This window comes from Octopus sinensis, linkage group LG1 (genome assembly GCF_006345805.1).
Source record: "Octopus sinensis linkage group LG1, ASM634580v1, whole genome shotgun sequence".
Lineage (NCBI taxonomy): Eukaryota > Metazoa > Mollusca > Cephalopoda > Octopoda > Octopodidae > Octopus > Octopus sinensis.
In genome coordinates this window covers 96,956,440-96,976,439 of record NC_042997.1, presented here as the reverse complement: position 1 = coordinate 96,976,439, position 20,000 = coordinate 96,956,440, and the positions used below count along the sequence as shown (strand labels likewise).

The 20,000-nt window shown below is 35.8% G+C and overlaps 1 protein-coding gene across 1 annotated transcript in view; it reads left to right on the top strand.

The window, feature by feature from the left end:
- Nucleotides 1-20,000, top strand: part of LOC115214406 (dipeptidase 1) — a 159,152-nt gene that overhangs the window by 125,262 nt on the left and 13,890 nt on the right. The window contains exons 7-9 of the mRNA XM_029783605.2: nt 6,072-6,168; nt 9,885-9,960; nt 13,085-13,220. Coding sequence (XP_029639465.1) covers nt 6,072-6,168; nt 9,885-9,960; nt 13,085-13,220 — 309 coding nt within the window. The remainder of the gene's footprint in view (nt 1-6,071; nt 6,169-9,884; nt 9,961-13,084; nt 13,221-20,000) is intronic.

The window sequence follows — 20,000 nt, the reverse complement described above, 5'->3', positions numbered from 1 at the left end:
AGATGTACACAAACAAATGAGATCGAAGACAAAAATAAAAAATGGATTTAGTTTTCTTCCTATATTTTGAGTTCAAAATCCACTGTTGTTTACTTTGCATTTCATTTCTTATGAGTTTGTAAAATAAAAATAAAAATCTAAGGAAAATTTTATTGACCACATATTCCTTCTGTAAGCATTTGGTATTGTAACAATGTGGAAATTCATTGTTCTAGTGGCAAAATCTACAATCCTATTACGATTTCTGGAAACAATTTCTGAAAGCAATACTTTTCATTTACGTCATTAAACGCCATTAGCAAATGTAAACATTTTAATATCTATCGTTGGAAAGAACTCAGCATAGAATTCTCCACTTGTCACTCTCTAAGATATTTCAATATGGTCATTGGTTACTGCTATGCTTTATATGATAAACAGATAAATGAAGATGAAAAACCCTATCATTTCTATCAGATTACCGCTCTTTGGAATGAAGAATAATGGTTTGTCACATTTCTAATGTCGAGTAATTCCGAAGCTGGTATCTACAGACAACGGTGGAACTGGCCCAGAAATGTAGTACTGGCGATCACTGAGCTGTATACTAAATTCTAAAAGCCTGCAGTGTAAATTGTTCCGTTTCTTTCAATTGAGAAATGAGTATCTTTTAGTTAATATTGGTTTATTGTATAGACAGAACTTAAAAAGAAACAAGCATCTGTGGAAAAATTCCCAATAGAACAGGCTCTTATTAGTGAAAAGATTCAAAATCACTACTATAAGATTACATTACACAGGCAAGTCAGAAGTAAACAGGCACCCTTATAATCATTAAAATTTATTTAAATCTGAAATTATACATTCAAATTATTTATCAATTGTTATTATGTAAATATCTAATATTTATTTTTCAATGCAAGGTACATATTAGACATGTTACTGATCAGATGACGAATGTTCTTTTGCGGAATTTCTTATCAAGTTTCATGCAGTAATCTCAAAAGAACTGGCTTTGAAGATGCTTTCTTTTTCTTTTTATGAAGTGCCTGTCCATTATGTCCTAGAGGTGTTCAATAGGGTTAATATATGGTGATTGGCTTGGCCATGGAAGCTTTTTAATGCAATTCTCATCCAAAAAATCTTAGGTCATTTTAGTCGTGAGACAAGCAGCACATCTCACATAAATAAAGTGTCTTCTTTAATCATTTCACCATTGGAAAAGATTGGAAGGAGTTCTTTCTGAAATATGGACACATATGTATCTGTATTTCTGTTTCCCTCACACTCCACTAGCTCTGATCCATCATTCTTCCAAGTCATCACAGAATAGCTGCCGTGTTTCATTGCTGGCTGTAATCTTTTCATTTCAAATTCTCCAGACCCACACCCGACCACTCTCAGGAAATACAGCAAATCTGAACTCATCAGAGAATGTGACTGTGTCCCAAAATGCTAGTGGCCTCTGCACCATCTTACTGGCTCATTCTCCACTTGACGTTGGATGGTCGAAGAAGTGGCTTCCTTCTTGCTGCTCTGCCATAATAACCAAGTTTGTGGAGATATCTGACAGCTGTTCTGAGATTGACATCAACTTGTTCTGCTATGTCAGAGGCCTTGCAATGAGTTTTATCCTCCACACTTCACTTAACAAAGAGAAGGGTCCTGGTAGAGGGTCGTGGTTGATCTGGGCAAGGTGATATGGACTCCTTCCCTTCTCCAATGAATTGTACAATCACAGAATTAACCGTAGAAAATGGGATCCCAAGGTTTTCTACGATTTTACGCTATGTCCACTTTCAGAATAACCCACAATACAACCTCTTTGAAATCCAGACATTTCTAAGGTTTCTTTACACATGGCATAATTAAACAGTCACATATAGAACCTGAGCAACCCGACCTACGTACATGCAAGGCAGTGTATAAAAGACATTACTATGTATTATATGTGATTGAAAGAAGTGCAATCAAAGTAGTGAGCGCAATAAAGTTTTGTTTCATTACTTCTGAGTTAAAATCTTGTCGAAGTCAACTTTACCTTTCGTCACTCCGGGTTCGATAAAATTAGTACCAGTAAAGTACTGGCGTCGATATAGTTAAATAACTTCTCCCACTAAATTTCTTATCTTATGCTTCTGTTAGAAACAGTTATAGTTGTTGTCACCTTTATAAATTAGAATAATTTGTCTATTTACTTCTGTTATGTCTGTGCAGAAATAAAATATGAAACAAATAGTGACATGAAAGCCCGACAGGATTTGGTTGGGGCTAGCTAGTAGCCGACCAAAACTAAACACTGAATGATGTAGAACTGTTAAATTATATTCTGGAAAGACCAAATAAGAATTTATAACATTGACACAAGGATAAATACATTAGAAGAGGATTAAAGTCTGTTATCTCAACTGCCAACAGACGAGTGGTAGATATTTTATCTCCTTAGACGGATAAAATGTAAAGTCGACATCAGAAAGTATTTGAGATTTAGCCGTAAAGAAGAATGGTAACTATATGTTGTCCAGTACTTCACTGTTCTGTCTATTGCGCACCATAAAATATCAATATCAACAGAAACAATCATGACAACAACTATAACTGTTTCTAACAGGAGCATAAGATAAGAAATTTAGTGGGATAAGTTATTTAACTATATCGACGCCAGTACTTTACTGGTACTAATTTTATCGAACCCGGAGTGACGAAAGGTAAAGTTGACTTCGACAAGATTTTAACTCAGAAGTAATGAAACAAAACTTTATTGCGCTCACTACTTTGATTGCACTTCTTTCAATCACATATAATACATAGTAATGTCTTTTATACAATGCCTTGCATATACGTAGGTCGGGTTGCTTTACTTATCTAAAGTGGATATCTAGGTGAAGTTTTGGATATCCATAACAGCAGTCAGAAAACTTCATGTCGAAGCTCATCACTTCTAATTACCTGGCCATTTTCGTGATTACCTCTTCACTGGTGTCTCTGCTTATGCAATTGCTTATGTGTTCGTATGTACAACTGTTTTAGTGCGTATTTGAGTTCTTACGTTTGTTGTGTATATGTATTTCATATTGTATATATGTTCGATAATATGTATTATGTTTGTGCTGCCTGAACCCCGTATATCCTAGATCCTATTGTTAAGACTTATTAACTAACATTGCTGTGTATTATCTCCTGCTCCTATCCAAATTCCCCTGTCCGCCTTAATGTTCTGATTTCTCACGCCATCTCTTTCTGATCTGTTTTTTTTTTCTTTTTCATCTACTACCTTCCTAAACATTACTGACAGCCAACCAATGACAACATCATTTTCTGTACACGCCATTGAAATGAAAACGCTCACAATAGTTGATTTTTCAATTCTCAGACTGGCAGATACTGTATAAACACTCCATTGAATTAATTGTTGCTGACAGAGACCATCCCTAGTTTCTTTGTATTTTGGGCTTTATAATGCTTTCAGTTCGCTTTAACTCAACATGTGTGAATTCACAGCCTTTGACCTATAAACATTATTGATTTCGTGCGATATAATTCATAATATAACAATTTAGTTGTTGAAATAAATCAAGAATGGCGAAATCTGTTTTAAGAGAGAGTAAATAGTCGTTGGCATGTCTATATTTGCCAATGGCATTACTAACGTAAGTGAAGAATTCAGCCAGAAATCACAACAGAATTGTGGTCCTGCTTTACTGTTAGAACAATGGACATTTTTCTACATTGTTACGATACTAACTGCTTATTGGTGTAATGTGTGGTCAATAAAATCGACTTTAGTTCATGTTTAATTCTTATTTAATAAACCCAGGAGGAATGAAAAGTTAACAGCAGTGAGTTTTGGATTCCGAAAATAGGAGAAAGAATCTAAATCAATAGCAATTAGTTTGTGTTTGGGAATCTCTTTACTCCACTACAAAAAAAGTGTATAATAACTTCTCACATAAGTGCAAGGACAAAATGTAGGTAGAAAGTATAATCGATTGAATCGACTCCATCAAGAATTGAACTCAGAACATAGATAGCAAAGAAAAATAATAATAAAAATAAAAATTAAAATAGAATAAATGTTTCTAATTTAGACAAAAGGTCAGCAATTTTGAGGGAAGAAGATAAGTCGATTACATTGAATTTAGAACTTGACTGGTTCTTTATTTTAGTGGCCGAGGATAAGTAAAAGGTAAAACTGACCTCGGTGGAATTAAGGAAATGTTATTGTTGATGGAATCGACCCAAGGTAGTTACTGTTAATTATTTCATTACTGTCATGAGTATTACAGAAAGGTGATGAATTTATATATTTCTCTATTGCCCACAGGGGGCTAAACACAGAGGGGACAAACAAGGACAGACAAACGGATTAAGTCGATTATATCGACATCAGTGCGTAACTGGTACTTATTTAATCGACCTCGAAAGGATGAAAGGCAATGTTGAACTCGACGGAATTTGAACTCTGAATGTAGCGGCAGACGAAATACCGCTAAGCATTTCGCCCGACATGCTAACGATTCTGCCAGGTGGTGAATTTATAGAATTGTTAAAGTGTAGGACAAAATGCATTCCAGAGTGTATTTCCGCTATTTGGATTTTGAATGTTCAAGCAAGTGTGGAGAATTTGTCTATATCTAGTCTGAAAAAAAACCTAAGGAAAATGCAACGGGAAACTACCGTTGTGATCAATCTACGAAATTCTGTGACAGGTATATATCATTTGACAAAGAAGTCACAAGGGTTCGTTCGATGACTTGATGGCAGAGAAAGAAAGAAAATAACGGGAGTTAAATTTAGTATTTCAAAATAGAGCAACAGCAGTTAAAGAAATATCAATTGCCAACATAATTACCTAAATTTCGTCAATTAGATGCTATCAGTATTTAATTATGTTGATCCTAGTAGAATGAAAGTCAAAGTAGATATCGGCGGTATTTGAACTTAGAACGTATGATAAATTACGAAATATGTGTGTTTATATATTTGTGTCTGTGTTTTTCCCTCACAACTGCTTGACAACCGGTTTTGGTGTGTTTACGTTCCCGTAACTTAGCGGTTCGGCGAAAGATTCCAATAGAATAAATGTCAGGCTTAATACAAATAAGTCCCGGACTCGATTTCTTCGACTAAAACACTTATACACGGTGCACCAGTATGGCTGTAGTGAAATGGCAAACAAGTAAAAAAGAGAAGATTAGGCGTTTATCTACTTGTTGTTGTTGTCACTCTGTCGCGTACGATGACGAGGGCTCCAGTTGATCCAATCAACGGAACAGCCTACTCGTGAAATTAACGTGCAAGTGGCTAAGCACTCCACAGACACGTGTACCCTTAATGTAGTTCTCGGGGATATTCAGCGTGACACAGAAACAGGAAGTAAGAGTGAGAGAAAGTTGTGGAGCTTTAGGTGTTTTCGCTCAATAAAGACTCACAACACCCGGCCTGGGAATCGAAACCGCAATCCTATGACTGCGAGTCCGCTGCCCTAACCACCGGGCCATTGCGCCTCCACGTTTAAAAACTAATCTACCAGTAAAAAGAATGATTAGAATCTAGACCATCGGGCAAAATACCTATGATATTTAGACACTGCCGTTTATATGGGTTCAAATACTACCGAAGACAGTGTTTTCCTTCCTTCCGGGTTTGACAAAGAAAATTACCAGTAAATTAATCGCAACGATTTAATATTCCTTTTATATATGGAAATAGAATTATAGTAGTGAATAGAATCAAATTAGAAAATTAAGATTAAGATTTTTCTGGGATATCGCCATCTGAGGAATAGTAAAACTTATGAACGTTTTTCTAAAGAATTGCGTGAGTAACAGTAGTCAAAGTAGCAATTAGGAGTCAGCGTCAGCTCCTACATCTTAATACATGCATCTTATCTTAACACATGCATCTTTCTGAATAACTTCTTTTTGAAGTTAAATATAATTTTCATCAAGAAAATCATTTATCTTAACCTAATTGTTTCTCTTGGCTCTTCTTACGAATTCTGTTTCATCTATGTTCTATTTATATCATTATAATGCTATTATGTCTGTAATCTTAAAGCAATGTAACAATTACATTTTTTTTTCATCTAGAAACAAAATAGAGGCGTTGTTATGGTTAACTTTTACAGTGATTACATCAATTGCTATCCTTCGAACCAAACAAATGCTACATTGTCACAAGTTGCAGGTATATTCTTTTATTGTGTGTATGTATGTATCTGTGGATCTTATCGTGAACAATATTTTCTGTTTTTTCGCTTAATTTACAACAGTTACCATTATGAAATAATTCTGTTAGCAAATTACTAGTAAATATATTTACGATATTCCCTCATAATTGGTCTTGAGGCGTTAAGGTAAGTCTTTATTCTCCTCTCTCTCTCGGTCTCTAACGGTCTCTCTCCCTCACCCTCTCTCCCTCTCTCTCTCTCTCTCTCTCTCTCTCTCTTTCACATACATATTTGTATGCAGGTTTGGTTAAACAAACAATAAATACAACTGAATATATGTATTATTTTATTAATTTTAACTGAAAATTTTATAAAAGCGATTCACGCGTCGGGACACACTGCTCTCCTACTCCTTTTCTCTTTCTTTCCCCCTTTCTTTCTTTCTTTCTTTCTTTCTTTCTTTCTTTCTTTCTTTCTTTCTTTCTTTCTCAATCTCTCTGTGCATATGTGTGTGTGTGAGTGTGTGTATTTATATGCAGTTAAGTTTATGCCCGATCATAGAGTGACCGGTAATTTCGCATCCATAAAGGGCCTTGCCCCATGGACTCCTCGTCAGATATTGACGATATATATATATATATATGTATATATATATATATATATATATATATATATATATATATATATAATATATATATATATAAATATATATATGTGTGTATGTAAATATGTATATATATATATATTATATATATATATTCTTTTACTTGTTTCACTCATTTGACTGCGGCTCCATTTAATTGATTAAGGAAAACATTACATCAATTTGAAAGAAACCGTTCTCGTCAGATGATCGCATACACTTCTAACATAAAGGATAAACCATTTTTTAACAAATTTACATCAGTAATGTAAATATTTTGGTTTCTATTACTGATGTAAATTTGTTAAAAAATGGTTTATTGTTTATGTTTGAAGTCTACGTGGTCATCTCAGGTGAACGATTTCTTTCAAACTGATATAATGCTTTCAAAATAAAACACATATGAAATAATTTAACCTAGTTTAAAATCTACGGAGTAAAAGCATTTCCAGTGATTCTGCTACTATTTCGGTTGACAGAATGGATTTACCAGAATGGTGCATATTTGATCATAACAGAATTTTAGTGGTTAGTTGAGGTTTTAGGAAGGGCAAGGAATAATTGACTCCAGTGACCCACTTCTTTTTACTTGTAACGTGGTGCTTCAATTTAAGTATCTAATTCAACTGAATCTTGAATATATATATATATATGTGTGTGTATCTGTGTGTGCGCGTGCGCGCGTATAATTAGCATTCTGGATATCATATTTAAAATCTGCTAAACTGTGGTTATCTTCCCGAGAAGCATCTCGTATAGACTTATAGTGTTAAAAAACACAGAAATATATCAGCACCTGACAAAAAAGTAACGGTGACGCCATTGCTAAATACGCACTTCTGCTTCGTTAGTAACCATTATCCATTGGTATCGTATGCCAAACGAAAATTGGTCTCTAACTGACATCGTTAAACAATGAATGAAAATTTACTGATGTCACATTTACTCGGCAAGCTGAATAATACATATGTACACACAGGCAGACATATATAAATACTCAAGTATATTTAAGTAAATGTAAACAAAAATCGTAAATAATATCAGTTCTCCGCACCCTTAAGCAGTAAGTCGCATTTAATTTCCTAGGGATTATTTTTATAATTAATATTACCAGTGCTTTGTTGAAGTTAACAACAGCGTCTTGGAGAAGAAATTGGAAACGTCTTTCATGTGTTCAAAAGAACTAAACATGGAAACGATCACAAATCTTCACGGAATAATTTTATCAGTATCAAATAATTAGAAAGATATTGAAAACGAAGCATTTAAGTACAATACAGTAAATCGTACATTGCTTGTTGGCCGAGATTATAACATAGATGGTTTTGTGTAGTCCCCGATCGCACAGGCATAAAGCGCGTAGGTAGCCAATCGTGCAAATTATGACCCACAAATCAATAACTCTGGATATGCCTGCTCAAAGTTTAGTTGATGTCCATATTTGTCTTTGAGACCTACAGCGGTTAATTGTATGGTGTACAATTTGACAATATGTGCATGATGAATTGTCATCGTATTCACATAATTCTTAGAGCGTCGTATAAAATGCCGCTCCATATTTATTCACGTTCCTTACGTTCTAATTTCAAATCTTGCCAAGATCAACTTTACTTTTCATCATTCCAATTTTATAAAATAAAATCGCCCTGTCTAGGACAATAAACTGGGCGACAAACTAAGCGATGAACTGGGAGAACTAGGGCGATGACCTAGGCCAATGATCTATGCGATTAACTGGGCGATAAACCAGGGCAATGAACTGGGTGATGAAGTGTGCGAGGTAGGGCGATGAACTAGGCGATGAAGTGTGTGAACTAGGGCGATGAAGTGGAAGAAATGGGGTGATGAACCAGGTGATAAACTGGGTGATGAACTAGAGTGATGAACTAGTCGATAAACTGTGAAAACTAGGACAATGAACTGGGCGAACTAGGGCAATGAACAAGGCAATGAACTAGGGCGATAAACTGGGCGAACTAGGGCAATGAGGTTGGCGATGAACTAACGTGATGAACTGGGCAAATTAGGGCGATGAAATGGTCTATGAACTAGGACGATGAACTGGGCGAACTATGGCGATGGACTGGGCGTTGAATTTGGGGCGATCAACTAGGTTATGAACTGGGCGAACTCGGGCGAACTTGGGCGATGAACTGGGTGAATTAGAGTGTTGAACTGGGCGATGAACTAGGGTGACGGACTAGGCGATGAACTAGGCAAATAATTAGGGGATAAACTGGGCGATCAAGTGGGCGACTTAGGGTTATGAACTAGGTGATGAAATGTGGGATCTAGGGTGTTGAAGAGGGTGACGCAGGGTGATGAACTGGTCGTGGAACTAGTGCGATGAACTAAGCGATAACCTGAGTAAACTAGGGCGGTGAACTAGGCGATTAACTGGGGGAACTAGGGCGCTGAACTGGGCGCTGAACTAGGGCGATGAACTGGACGAGGAAATGGGTGATGAACTAGGGTTATGAACTAGGCAATGAATTAGGTGAACTAGGGAGATGAACTGGGTGAATTAGAGTGAGGGACCGGGCGAAGAAATAGGGCGATGAACTGGGTAATGAATTGGGCGAGGAATTAGGGCAATGAACTAGTTGTTGAACTCGACGAACTAGGGTGATGAACTGGGTGAACTAGGGCGATGAACTGGGTGATGAACTAGGGCAATGAACTGGGCGATGAACTAGGGCGATAAACTAGTGGAATCATTCCATTGCCGGATGGGTTGCTTTGTAGTTTATACTTGGGAATCTTTGCGTTCTGAGAGCAACACCCACATTGACGTAAATGCGTAATGGGCTTAACCCACATCCCAGATTAACAATAACACGTGGTTGTTGTGTGCCTTTAGCGCTGGAGTTGTTTCTGTTACAAGAATTCGGGGCAGGTCTTTGGCTTGCGAGTGCCATCATCCCTCTCATTCACGTGAAAAAACATTGAAAGTGTCATTATCCTTCCAACAAAATGATGAAAATCAGTACATTACTTTGAAGTCAAAATTTTACAAATACATATATTATTATTAGATGTAAATTTTGTTCCTTTGATTTTAATCCACTTTTCTATTTATTATCAATACAGACCATATTGACCACATAAAAAACGTGGCTGGAGTTGAGACTGTTGGTATTGGAGGAGACTATGATGGCGTCGAGAGGTAGGACCTCTGTTTCTTACTCATCGCACCTCATTTAATTGAAATTTTCTGTTAAAGTCAAACTATTATCCCCGTATATTATTATTTCACACATCCATCTATCTATCGATCGGACTATACTCGAGGATTTACGGTATATATATATATGCGCACAACATATACAATACTCACATACATGCATATATATGCACACACATACGCACACACACATATATATATATACACACATACTTACATACATACGCACATACTGGGACCCTACGATATGTAACACTGCCAAAATACCAATCTTGAGAAATTAGGCTTCTGAAAACACGAAAAGGAGATAGATGATTCGAAGACTACAAATCCAATCCATGATTGGGACTGTAGAAATCTGTAGAACTTACCAGAATTTGATCATTTAAATGTATATGAGCATGTCTAGATATGCAACTAGTGGCATGAGAATACACCCAAAACATACATATATGAACTAATATATACATGCATACATAATACATACATACATTCATACATACATACATAATACATACATACAAAAATACCTTGTTGTTGATGTTGAAATTCCAATGAAGGAACCTTAGATCTAAGTTAGAAACCGGCTCTCTCTCTCTATTGGCAAGAAATCTTGAAATGAAACTGAATAACGACATACATACATACATTTTATTTTAAAAATGCTAATCTTCAAAAGGGAGCCTAACACGGAAATATAGAAACACATGGTAAAAGTACAAATCATTGGCTTGCATATTTCTCATAATTCCCATAGTTTGGGTTTAAAAGTGTTATAAATGTATCAAACTATACCACTCTACTATACACACACGCGCATACACACACCTACACACAAATGTATACACATATATTTACGTATATGTAGTTCCCTCTCTGTATATAGTGCATGTATGTATATTTATATGTGTGTGCATGTGTTTGTGTGTGTGTGTTTGTATATGTGTGTGTGTGTCTGAAAAGACTATCGAATCAGCAATGAGTAGGCCAATTGCTTCATTATGATCTGTAAAGCAAAGAAGTCATTTTGGCCCAGCTGTTGTGAAACAATTTTATGGTGTCTCAATGTAATTATGTAGATCATCTTTGTTAAGAACCAACCCTTATGCAAAGATAAGAAGAGAAACTGCGCGCTCACTGCCGCCTTGCCTTGTTTGGCCACATAATATCACCAATTGATATTATAAGTTGTTGCAGATCAAAGGTTATATTAGTTTCATCTATTATATTTTTTCAGAGTTATCGACTAGACTGCAAAGTGCCATCGCTAAGGGTAAAGTGACGTTTTCAATAAAAATGTGTATATACCGTAAATCCTCGAGTATAATCCGCATTTTTTCCCCAAAATTTAAAGGTCAAATTCCCTAGTGCGTACTATATACGAGGCTAAAAATGAAAATTATTTTCTAAGCAATGTCCGAGTCTCTATTTGCTGTCCGGTAATGTTTATTCAGACGCATTTTGTGATGTCGGTCGTGAAAATACTTTAAGCTAAGCCTGAAAGCAAAGAAGTCGTAAAAGAATCATCCGTCTCTTGCCGTAGGCAACATTTATTAAAAATTTATTTAAAAGTATTCAGAACATAGAATAACATGTAACAAAAATAATTTGCAAACATATTTACATTCCCATATAACAGTTAAGAACATCACCATTATTGTATTACGCATGCGCAGAAGTGCTTGTACAAGTAGGTGCTGCTGACTTAATTATGCTCGACTCAAGTTAGAGAAGTGGTGCGTATCATACACAAGATTTAGTTTTTCCAGAGGTACTGCCCCCTATAAAATTCCCCTGCGTATTATACTCAAGGGCGGACTATACTCGAGGATTTACGATATATATATATATATATATATATATGCAAACGCACATATATCTACGATCAAAAAACATGTGCATTTAGCACATTTCGTAGTAGCGTGAAAATCACGTCTGATAATTCGGGTGAGGACTTCTGAATGACAGAACTTTCCCATTTTCTAAGTAAGGTCCTTGGATTATGAGTAAGGTTCGTTCACATTAGATGAATCAGTTCACGTGCTAGAGTTCCCGTAGCTGTTTACTAGCAAACAACGGCTGGTGCTGGCTGCTGAGTACTACAGTGTAGGATTGATATTTGTTTGTAGCAAGTTCTGTGGCTGGTGGCTGACGAATTATATGAAGAGGTGATCTCTTTTGTTCTGACTAGGAATTCCAGTATTGAGTTTATGGCGGAGAATAGGCATTATGATTTACGCAGGGAACGGGAAAAAATTCATGGAAAGTATTAATAGCTGATAGCTTGCGGTTAGTTCTCTTGTTAGCAGTGCCGATCTCAACTAAAGGAAAGCTTTTAGCTATTTTATTTGTAAAGAAAGACAATCATGAGAAGTATTGTCGGCCAGTGGCTTAAATAACGCTCCATTTAAATAGGATGCTCCACTTGGGGAATAAGAAGTAAAATTGAATTTTTGTGTTAGAGTAGGTACATTTCCTTACTGAGACAAATATCTATTATGTTTATGTATTTGTTTTGTAAGGTTCTTGATGTGAAATCGTGTGTTGAAACAGATATTGTTATATTTTTTCGGGATTACTATATATTCGATCTTCATTTCAGATTTATTATTACTCTTATTTTTTATGTCCTTTGTCTGAAATCTTTCTTCACATATCCTGTGACCCCTGAAGTGATGAACGAATATATAGTACGTGTGTTTATTTGGCAAAAAAAAAAAAAAAATTACCGTCCCGAAATATAACAACAAAGATTTATTATTCTATTATAAAGCAATGACATTAATAGATTAAAAAGCCTTGACCACAATACTATTTGTCAGAATAAATAACAAATCGGTTGGCATAGGAACAAAAACAAAACAAGCAAAAACAAAAACGTGGAGACAACTATTCTGTCAATCTGACACTAATAAGGTTTAATACAAATAGGAATATATATGAAACAAAGTTAACTGCAACTTGAAATTGGTTTGCAGAGTAAATAAGCGTGTGTTGTAAGAATAAGTGCCAACAAGTAGAGCAAATGAAGTTACATTTAACCTAAAGAAGTCTTATGTGATTGAAATGAAATAAACGATTAAATTGACATATCTATATATTTCAGATTACCAATCGGTTTAGAGGATGTATCAAAATATCCTGATTTATTCGCTGAACTTGTAAAACGTGGTTGGTCGAATGATGATCTTGCTAAGCTGGCTGGTGAAAATCTACTGCGTGTATTCAAAGCAGCTGAAGAAGTAAGTTCCGTTCAATGTAGTCATATCCCATTAGCGGTAGGGGGTCAGCATTCTCAAAATATATTTCATATGGTGTTGATCTCAACGTGACCATTACAATTGGTCTAAAACTAAACTAATGTGATAACACTAATAGGGAGTATATATTCTGATAGTGAATAAATGTTATTAATGATCGAATATCATCCACATATTGATTAGCAGATGAAACAGAATGCTTCATTACCACACACACACACACACGCACACACACACACACACACCCACACACATGGTGCGGTGAAGAAACTATCGTCTAAACTAGAAACATGCATAATATTAAGTTTTAAGAATGAATGTGGTTCCTAAAGCAAAAGAGAGGGACAAAATTAGAGAGAAGATTATGCAAAAATGAAAATAACACTGACATCTCGTTTTAACAAATATATTTACCAGAATTACATAAAAATATCTTGAAATACTAAACAGTAAATCTATTCAATAAAATTGCCGTTGGCTTCAACCACAGCCTACAGACAACTTCGGAATCTTCTACAGCTCTTCTGGACGGTCTCCTTGTTTGAGGTGGTGAATGCTGCGATAATCCTTGTCTTCAGTTCATCTTTGGAGATACAAGGAGTTTTGTTGGTCTCTTGCTCAACTGCGCCCCACACATAATAATCAAGGAGGTTGCAGTCTGGGGAGTCAGGTGGCCAGATGTTAGAGGTGATGTGATCGCAGAAATTGCCTGGAAGCCATGACTGGGTTCCCCGCTTGCGTGGCATGGTGCAGAGTCCTTTTGCCAGACACAGGGTCTTCCAGCAGTCAGCCTCTTGACCTTCCTCCTCCAGGTACTTGATATAGGCCTCTGTATTGGGTCTGAGGGCGTGTGGGAACATGAATGGAGGCATAACGTCGCCATCACAAGTGATTACTCCAATCATTAAGGATGATGAATAGATGTTTGATTTTTATCACTCTCTGTACATGGCCTCAGATTGCACTGTCTTCAATTTGCACTGTCCTGAGATTGACAGACCCTAATATACTGTGTAGTCGACAAAATTCTGATCAATCAGTGTGTGGCTTCAGTAAATTACTTAAGTTGATCGGTGCTTGGTTTAAGCGTCACGGTTTGTTAAACATATCAAGAGGCCCGTATTTTGACCCTGGCCAAAGCAGTAATTGTTTGGCTATTTTTAGAAATGTTATAAACATTTCCCAGGGATTTTTACCTTTCAATTATCATCATCACCATTATCATCACCTTTATTATTGTTGTTGTTGTTGTTAGTGGTGGTAGCAGTAGCTGTGGTAATGAAACTTTAAACCCCAAACAAAATTATTTTTAGTAATTTTTCTCTTGACTTTTCTAGTATTTTCCTATTATCGTCATCATGAGAATCTTTAGTATTGTTGTTGTAAGTGGTAGTGGTCGTAACAGTAGAAATATTACCTCTAAGTATTATTATTATTTATTTAGGTTGGGTTGAAATTTATCAGTAAGGTTCTTTTCTCTGATCTTTCTCTCGATTTCCCTTGGACTGTGTAGTTTGTGGACTGGAAATATTATAAATATTTTCCGACCACATGTTGCTAGATGGTTATTCAAAGGTATCTGACGGACATCTGGGTTTCTAATTTGCCGTCGGTGCACACGTGACCGTTCTGATAGTGCATTACCAGACTGATCCACATATTCGGGTATTTGATACAGTAAATTAAATTTCGGATCTTTGCGGTTATCTTTAAAAAAATGTTTTAATGTATCATATAGATGTAAGTTTTGACGCTGAATCCGAATTTGTTATTCATTTATTCCAGAAAAAAATTTCAAAAATGTTACATGTGTTTGAAGTTTGATAATTTTATGAATTTTCAGCCAATCATTGCCTCTTCCATGATCGGGGGCGGGCATCGGCATGTCAAAGCATTGCTATGCACACACATGCACACATATACCCACACAGAGTTGAAATGCCGTTTGATGTTTCTTTTCAGTCTTAAATGTTTACCATCCCACTTCCATTGCACACACATTCACAAACATTCACATACCACCCCCTTTTACATACACACACAGAGTTGAAACGTCTCCCCCACTATCAGTTTGCCATTATCCCTTTCTTCCTTATTCATCTATCACCCCTTCCTTTGTCATTCAACATGTTGCAACGGAGAAAAACACAAGAGTATTATTATGGTTGATTATCTTTCTCATATCTCCTTCTGCTCCTTGTGCGCCTGCGCAGCATCTTTGGGTTTTCGATATGGTCATGTGTAAAATACTAGCTTCTGAATACCCAAATTTTGCAAATTTTAAAGGCTAATACCTTTTTTAATTGTCGATTTATAGGAAAAATGAATTTCCTTTTCATAATTAGTATACATCGTTATACCAAATTTGTAAACAATTGTAAACAGTGACAAAAACTACAATTATTCTAAATTTCTGTTTTTGCAGTTGATATTTGCGTTTATGAATATTTTTCCGGTTTTTGTGTTCATATATTGTCCGGTATGTATGAATTGGCGGGTGCACATTGGTTATCATTGCATCTAGATACAGTGAATGTTTGGTCTTTGTTGCTAAGGTCAAATCTTGCCTTTGCTAATAATTTTTTCAAGTGTTAGGCTGTCTTTTACTAAGAATCATAGCTCGATCCGTGATTATATATTTTAATTCATTACTTTGAGTAATGATTGGTAGGATTGCTTTGGCAGTATTGAAGATATTCTGGTAACATGGGTTGTGTGTCACTATAAGTGGTATGACTTGTTCTTGTTTTCCTCCGCTTTGGGTCATCCTAAGTCGTTGTATGGGTATTTTTATAGTCCGCTGTTTGCCATTTTCTATAAGTAGAGACGGATATTTTTGTTTGAGTAAAAATTCTCTTAGTTCGGTTAGGCGTTTGTTCCTGATAGTCGCATCTTCTACAATGATACAAATTCTTCTGGCTAGGCAGTATGGGATGTTGCATTTTGTATGTGGTAGATGGCACGACTTAAAATTCAGGTATTGATGTGTGTCCGTGCGTTTATAGTATATATCTGTGGTTATGGTGGTGTCCTTTTTAATTACCATTATATCTAGGAATGGTAATTTGGTACTACCCATCTCCCTTGAAAATTGGAGAGATGGATGTAGGTTGTTCAGGAGGATATTGAACTCTTCCAGAGTATTTAGAGATTGTGTCCAGATTATGAAGCAGTCGTCTAGGTATCTCTTCCATACTTTTCAATGTACTTTCTAAATTCAGTGCTATAGATTTCCTCTACTTCTTGGTGGAGCTGCTGTTCCTAGTATCCCATTACAGAATTTGCGTGAACAGGGGCAAACATCGTTCCCATCGCCGTGCCTTTAATTTGGATGTAATTCTTTCCAGTGAAGAAGAAAGTGTTGTTTTCCAGAATAAGCCAGAATATATATATTGGGTTGGTGCAGCTTTGTTTTTTCAACATATTTTATTCAGCAAAAATAATAACAATATTTAGCAAAAACATCTTTAAATGATAGTCTGACCATCTGCCAAGCAAATGGGAAGTAGTAATTGAAGTAGATAGTGAATATGCTCCGGAATAATCATTTAAAAGTATCTTAAAAGATATAAAATTATGAAGTAGATTATGGCCAGGAGATAACTGCTTACTCAAACTAGCCGCCCTCTGCTTCCACCACGGCCTCAAGAAGGCTCCGGAAACTGCTACATTTGTTCCACACCGTGTCTTGGGAAGATCTTCACATATCCCCTTGACCTTGACAGTTCTCCCTCCATTCAGAACCATTGCTGCAAGGCCATGTTTCCACACGTACTATATATTCGTTCATCACTTCAGAGGTCACAGGATATGTCTCCCATTGCAAAGAGAACTCAGAAAGCAACATTATAAAATTTCTACAAGAATTCTTTCCCTAAAATTTTCAATGTTTTTCATGATGCTGTGATTGCCATGTCAATAAACGATGTCAATTTCCACCAACAAACTAGCTCCATACATGAATACCGTAGTTTGCTTTGTAAGGGATGCAACCCCCTCCCATGCATTCTTCTAGATCAGCCAACATCGTTCTTTCTCTACAGATTGAAGGAAGTGAAAGAATTTTAAAAAAGAATGGTAAGGTTTTTCGCTAGCAATATAAAAAGTCAACGACTTATCCTAGTGAGAAGGAGCGTAATTTCTATGGCTTCGTGGGCATTCGTTTTAAGGTTTGTAAATAAAACGTAGTGATTTGCAGATATACACTTAAGTGTGTGAGTGTGTGTATGTTTGTGTGTGCGTGCGTGTGGTTAACAGTTGATATTTTGATAACGCCGCCCCATGTTGTTACAATTCACACAAATCTCTAACAAGCATATTTGCATTGTACAATATTTTCCATAACATCAGACTAGTTTTCTTTTTCCCTTACGCAAACTCATTAACGATATACACTTTAATATTACTATCCTACACGCCATCATGACAATACAAAATTCTCTTTTCATATGCACACCTCCTATAGTTAATTATGAATTCCATATCTTGAATTATTTATCGCATTTTGCTTCATCTGGTTATCATTTATATGATTTCTCTTTTCCATCTTTATAATTTTCTTAATCTCCATAATCACGGTTTTTACTTTAACACTTTTCGAATTATCGTAAAGGCACACCACGTTTCAATTTAAATGTGTAAAATCGACTTTAAAACGATAAACAGCAACCCCCAACTCTCTCTCTCTCTCTCTCTCTCTCTCTCTCTCTCTATATATATATATATATATATATATATATATATATATATATATATATATATCGTTGCTATTATGCTAAACTATCGTATGTCCAAGTTTGGCCAAATGCGTTTTTTTCAATATTTATATTTGCTTGCAATAACCGGTTCTTTTAGTCAGACTATTGTATCTTCAGCTGCTTCAGATGCCAAGATATAGAAATTTGTCCAAGTGTAGTACAACGGTTTTGCTATGGAATGGTGAAACTATATTTTCGTTTTCTAAAAAAGCTACGTTTTGGACTGACGATACTTTTGCATCATAGCAACGATATATATACATACACATACATAATTACATACATACATACACACACATACACACACACACACACACACACACACACACCACACATATATATATATATATATATTATATATATATATTATATATATATATTATGTTAAGGACTATTACTATAAGCAAAGTCACACGCTGTAAGGGGACTTTAAATTCAAGCTAATTCAATAAAATTACACAGGCACCGAATTCGAGGGTATGTTCGCACTGTATGTATAAACGTTTATACTTATATTTTCCTGGTTATGTCTACACTGATGAATGGAGGGCATATTATACATGCTGACAACGAAATCATTAATGATATATGACTAAACCCTTTTTAACGGAATTTCTCCTATACTTATTCCCTCGAATTCGGTGCCTGTTTATTTAATTTGTTTGACTTTAGAGTCCACTTTCTGCGTGTGGCTTGTCCTTAAATTAATAACCCTTGATATAATATTGTATTTTATATATAAAGGAAAAAAAGATATACTTTGTATCAATCTTTTCCGTAATTAATTTTGCACGTTGGCTACTTGATAAAATCTTATATAGATTTTATACTCATAGGCGCAGGAGTGGCTGTGTGGTAAGTAGCTTGCTAACCAACCACATGGTTCCGGGTTCAGTCCCACTACGTGGCATCTTGGGCAAGTGTCTTCTGCTATAGCCCCGGGCCGACCAATGCTTTGTAAGTGGATTTGGTAGACGGAAACTGAAAGAAGCCTGTCGTATATATGTATAAGTGTGTGTGTATATGTTTGTGTGTCTGTGTTTGTCCCCCTAGCATTGCTTGACAACCGATGCTGGTGTGTTTACGTCCCCGTCACTTAGCGGTTCGGCAAAAGAGACTGATAGAATAAGTACTGGACTTACAAAGAATAAGTCCCGGGGTCGATTTGCTCGACTAAAGGCGGTGCTCCAGCATGGCCGCAGTCAAATGACTGAAACAAGTAAAAGAGTAAGAGTATATATATATATATATATATATACGTACATATATATACATACATGAGTGTGTGTGCGAGAGAGAGTAAGAAAGAGAGCTTCCCTATAATATGTATCACCATTATGAACTTCGAGCACTCACTAATATTAATTTTAAATTTTGGTACAAGGCCAGCAATTTCGGATGAAAAGAAAAGTCGACCTCTGCGGAATTTGAACTCAATGCGTAAAATTCGGACAAAATGCCTGAAAGCACTTTGCTCGGCGTGCTAACGATTCTGCCAGCTCACTGCTTTAGTACGTTCATTAATATTGAACACATGCATATAATTCCACTCCTAAAGTAATATTCTTTCATGACCACTGCATAATGGATTAAATTTTCGAGTAAATGTCAGCTTGAGGTCATCAACCTCTCTTTCATTTCAATTTATTCATCAGCTCTATATAGAAGGAGCAGTTTTACTTCAAGATTACACATTACGAACTTTCCGGTTTACGAAAAATTCATTTCTTTTTATGCATAAAATCTTAATTCTGAATTTCTTCATTTTATACACACGTCTTAAGTTTTTACATTTCCGTACATTTTAATTCTTATTTCCACAAATTATACCGAATTTTTATATGTCCACTATTATCGTTTAATGGATCCCTAAAATTCCTTTGGAACCAGAGTCTGCTATCTGCTATCTAACATAACATAGAAAGTGAATTCTTGTATTTGATAGTTTTTATATATTTTTAGACTGAAAATAAATTTAGCCTTAGGAACATTTACTCACATAATA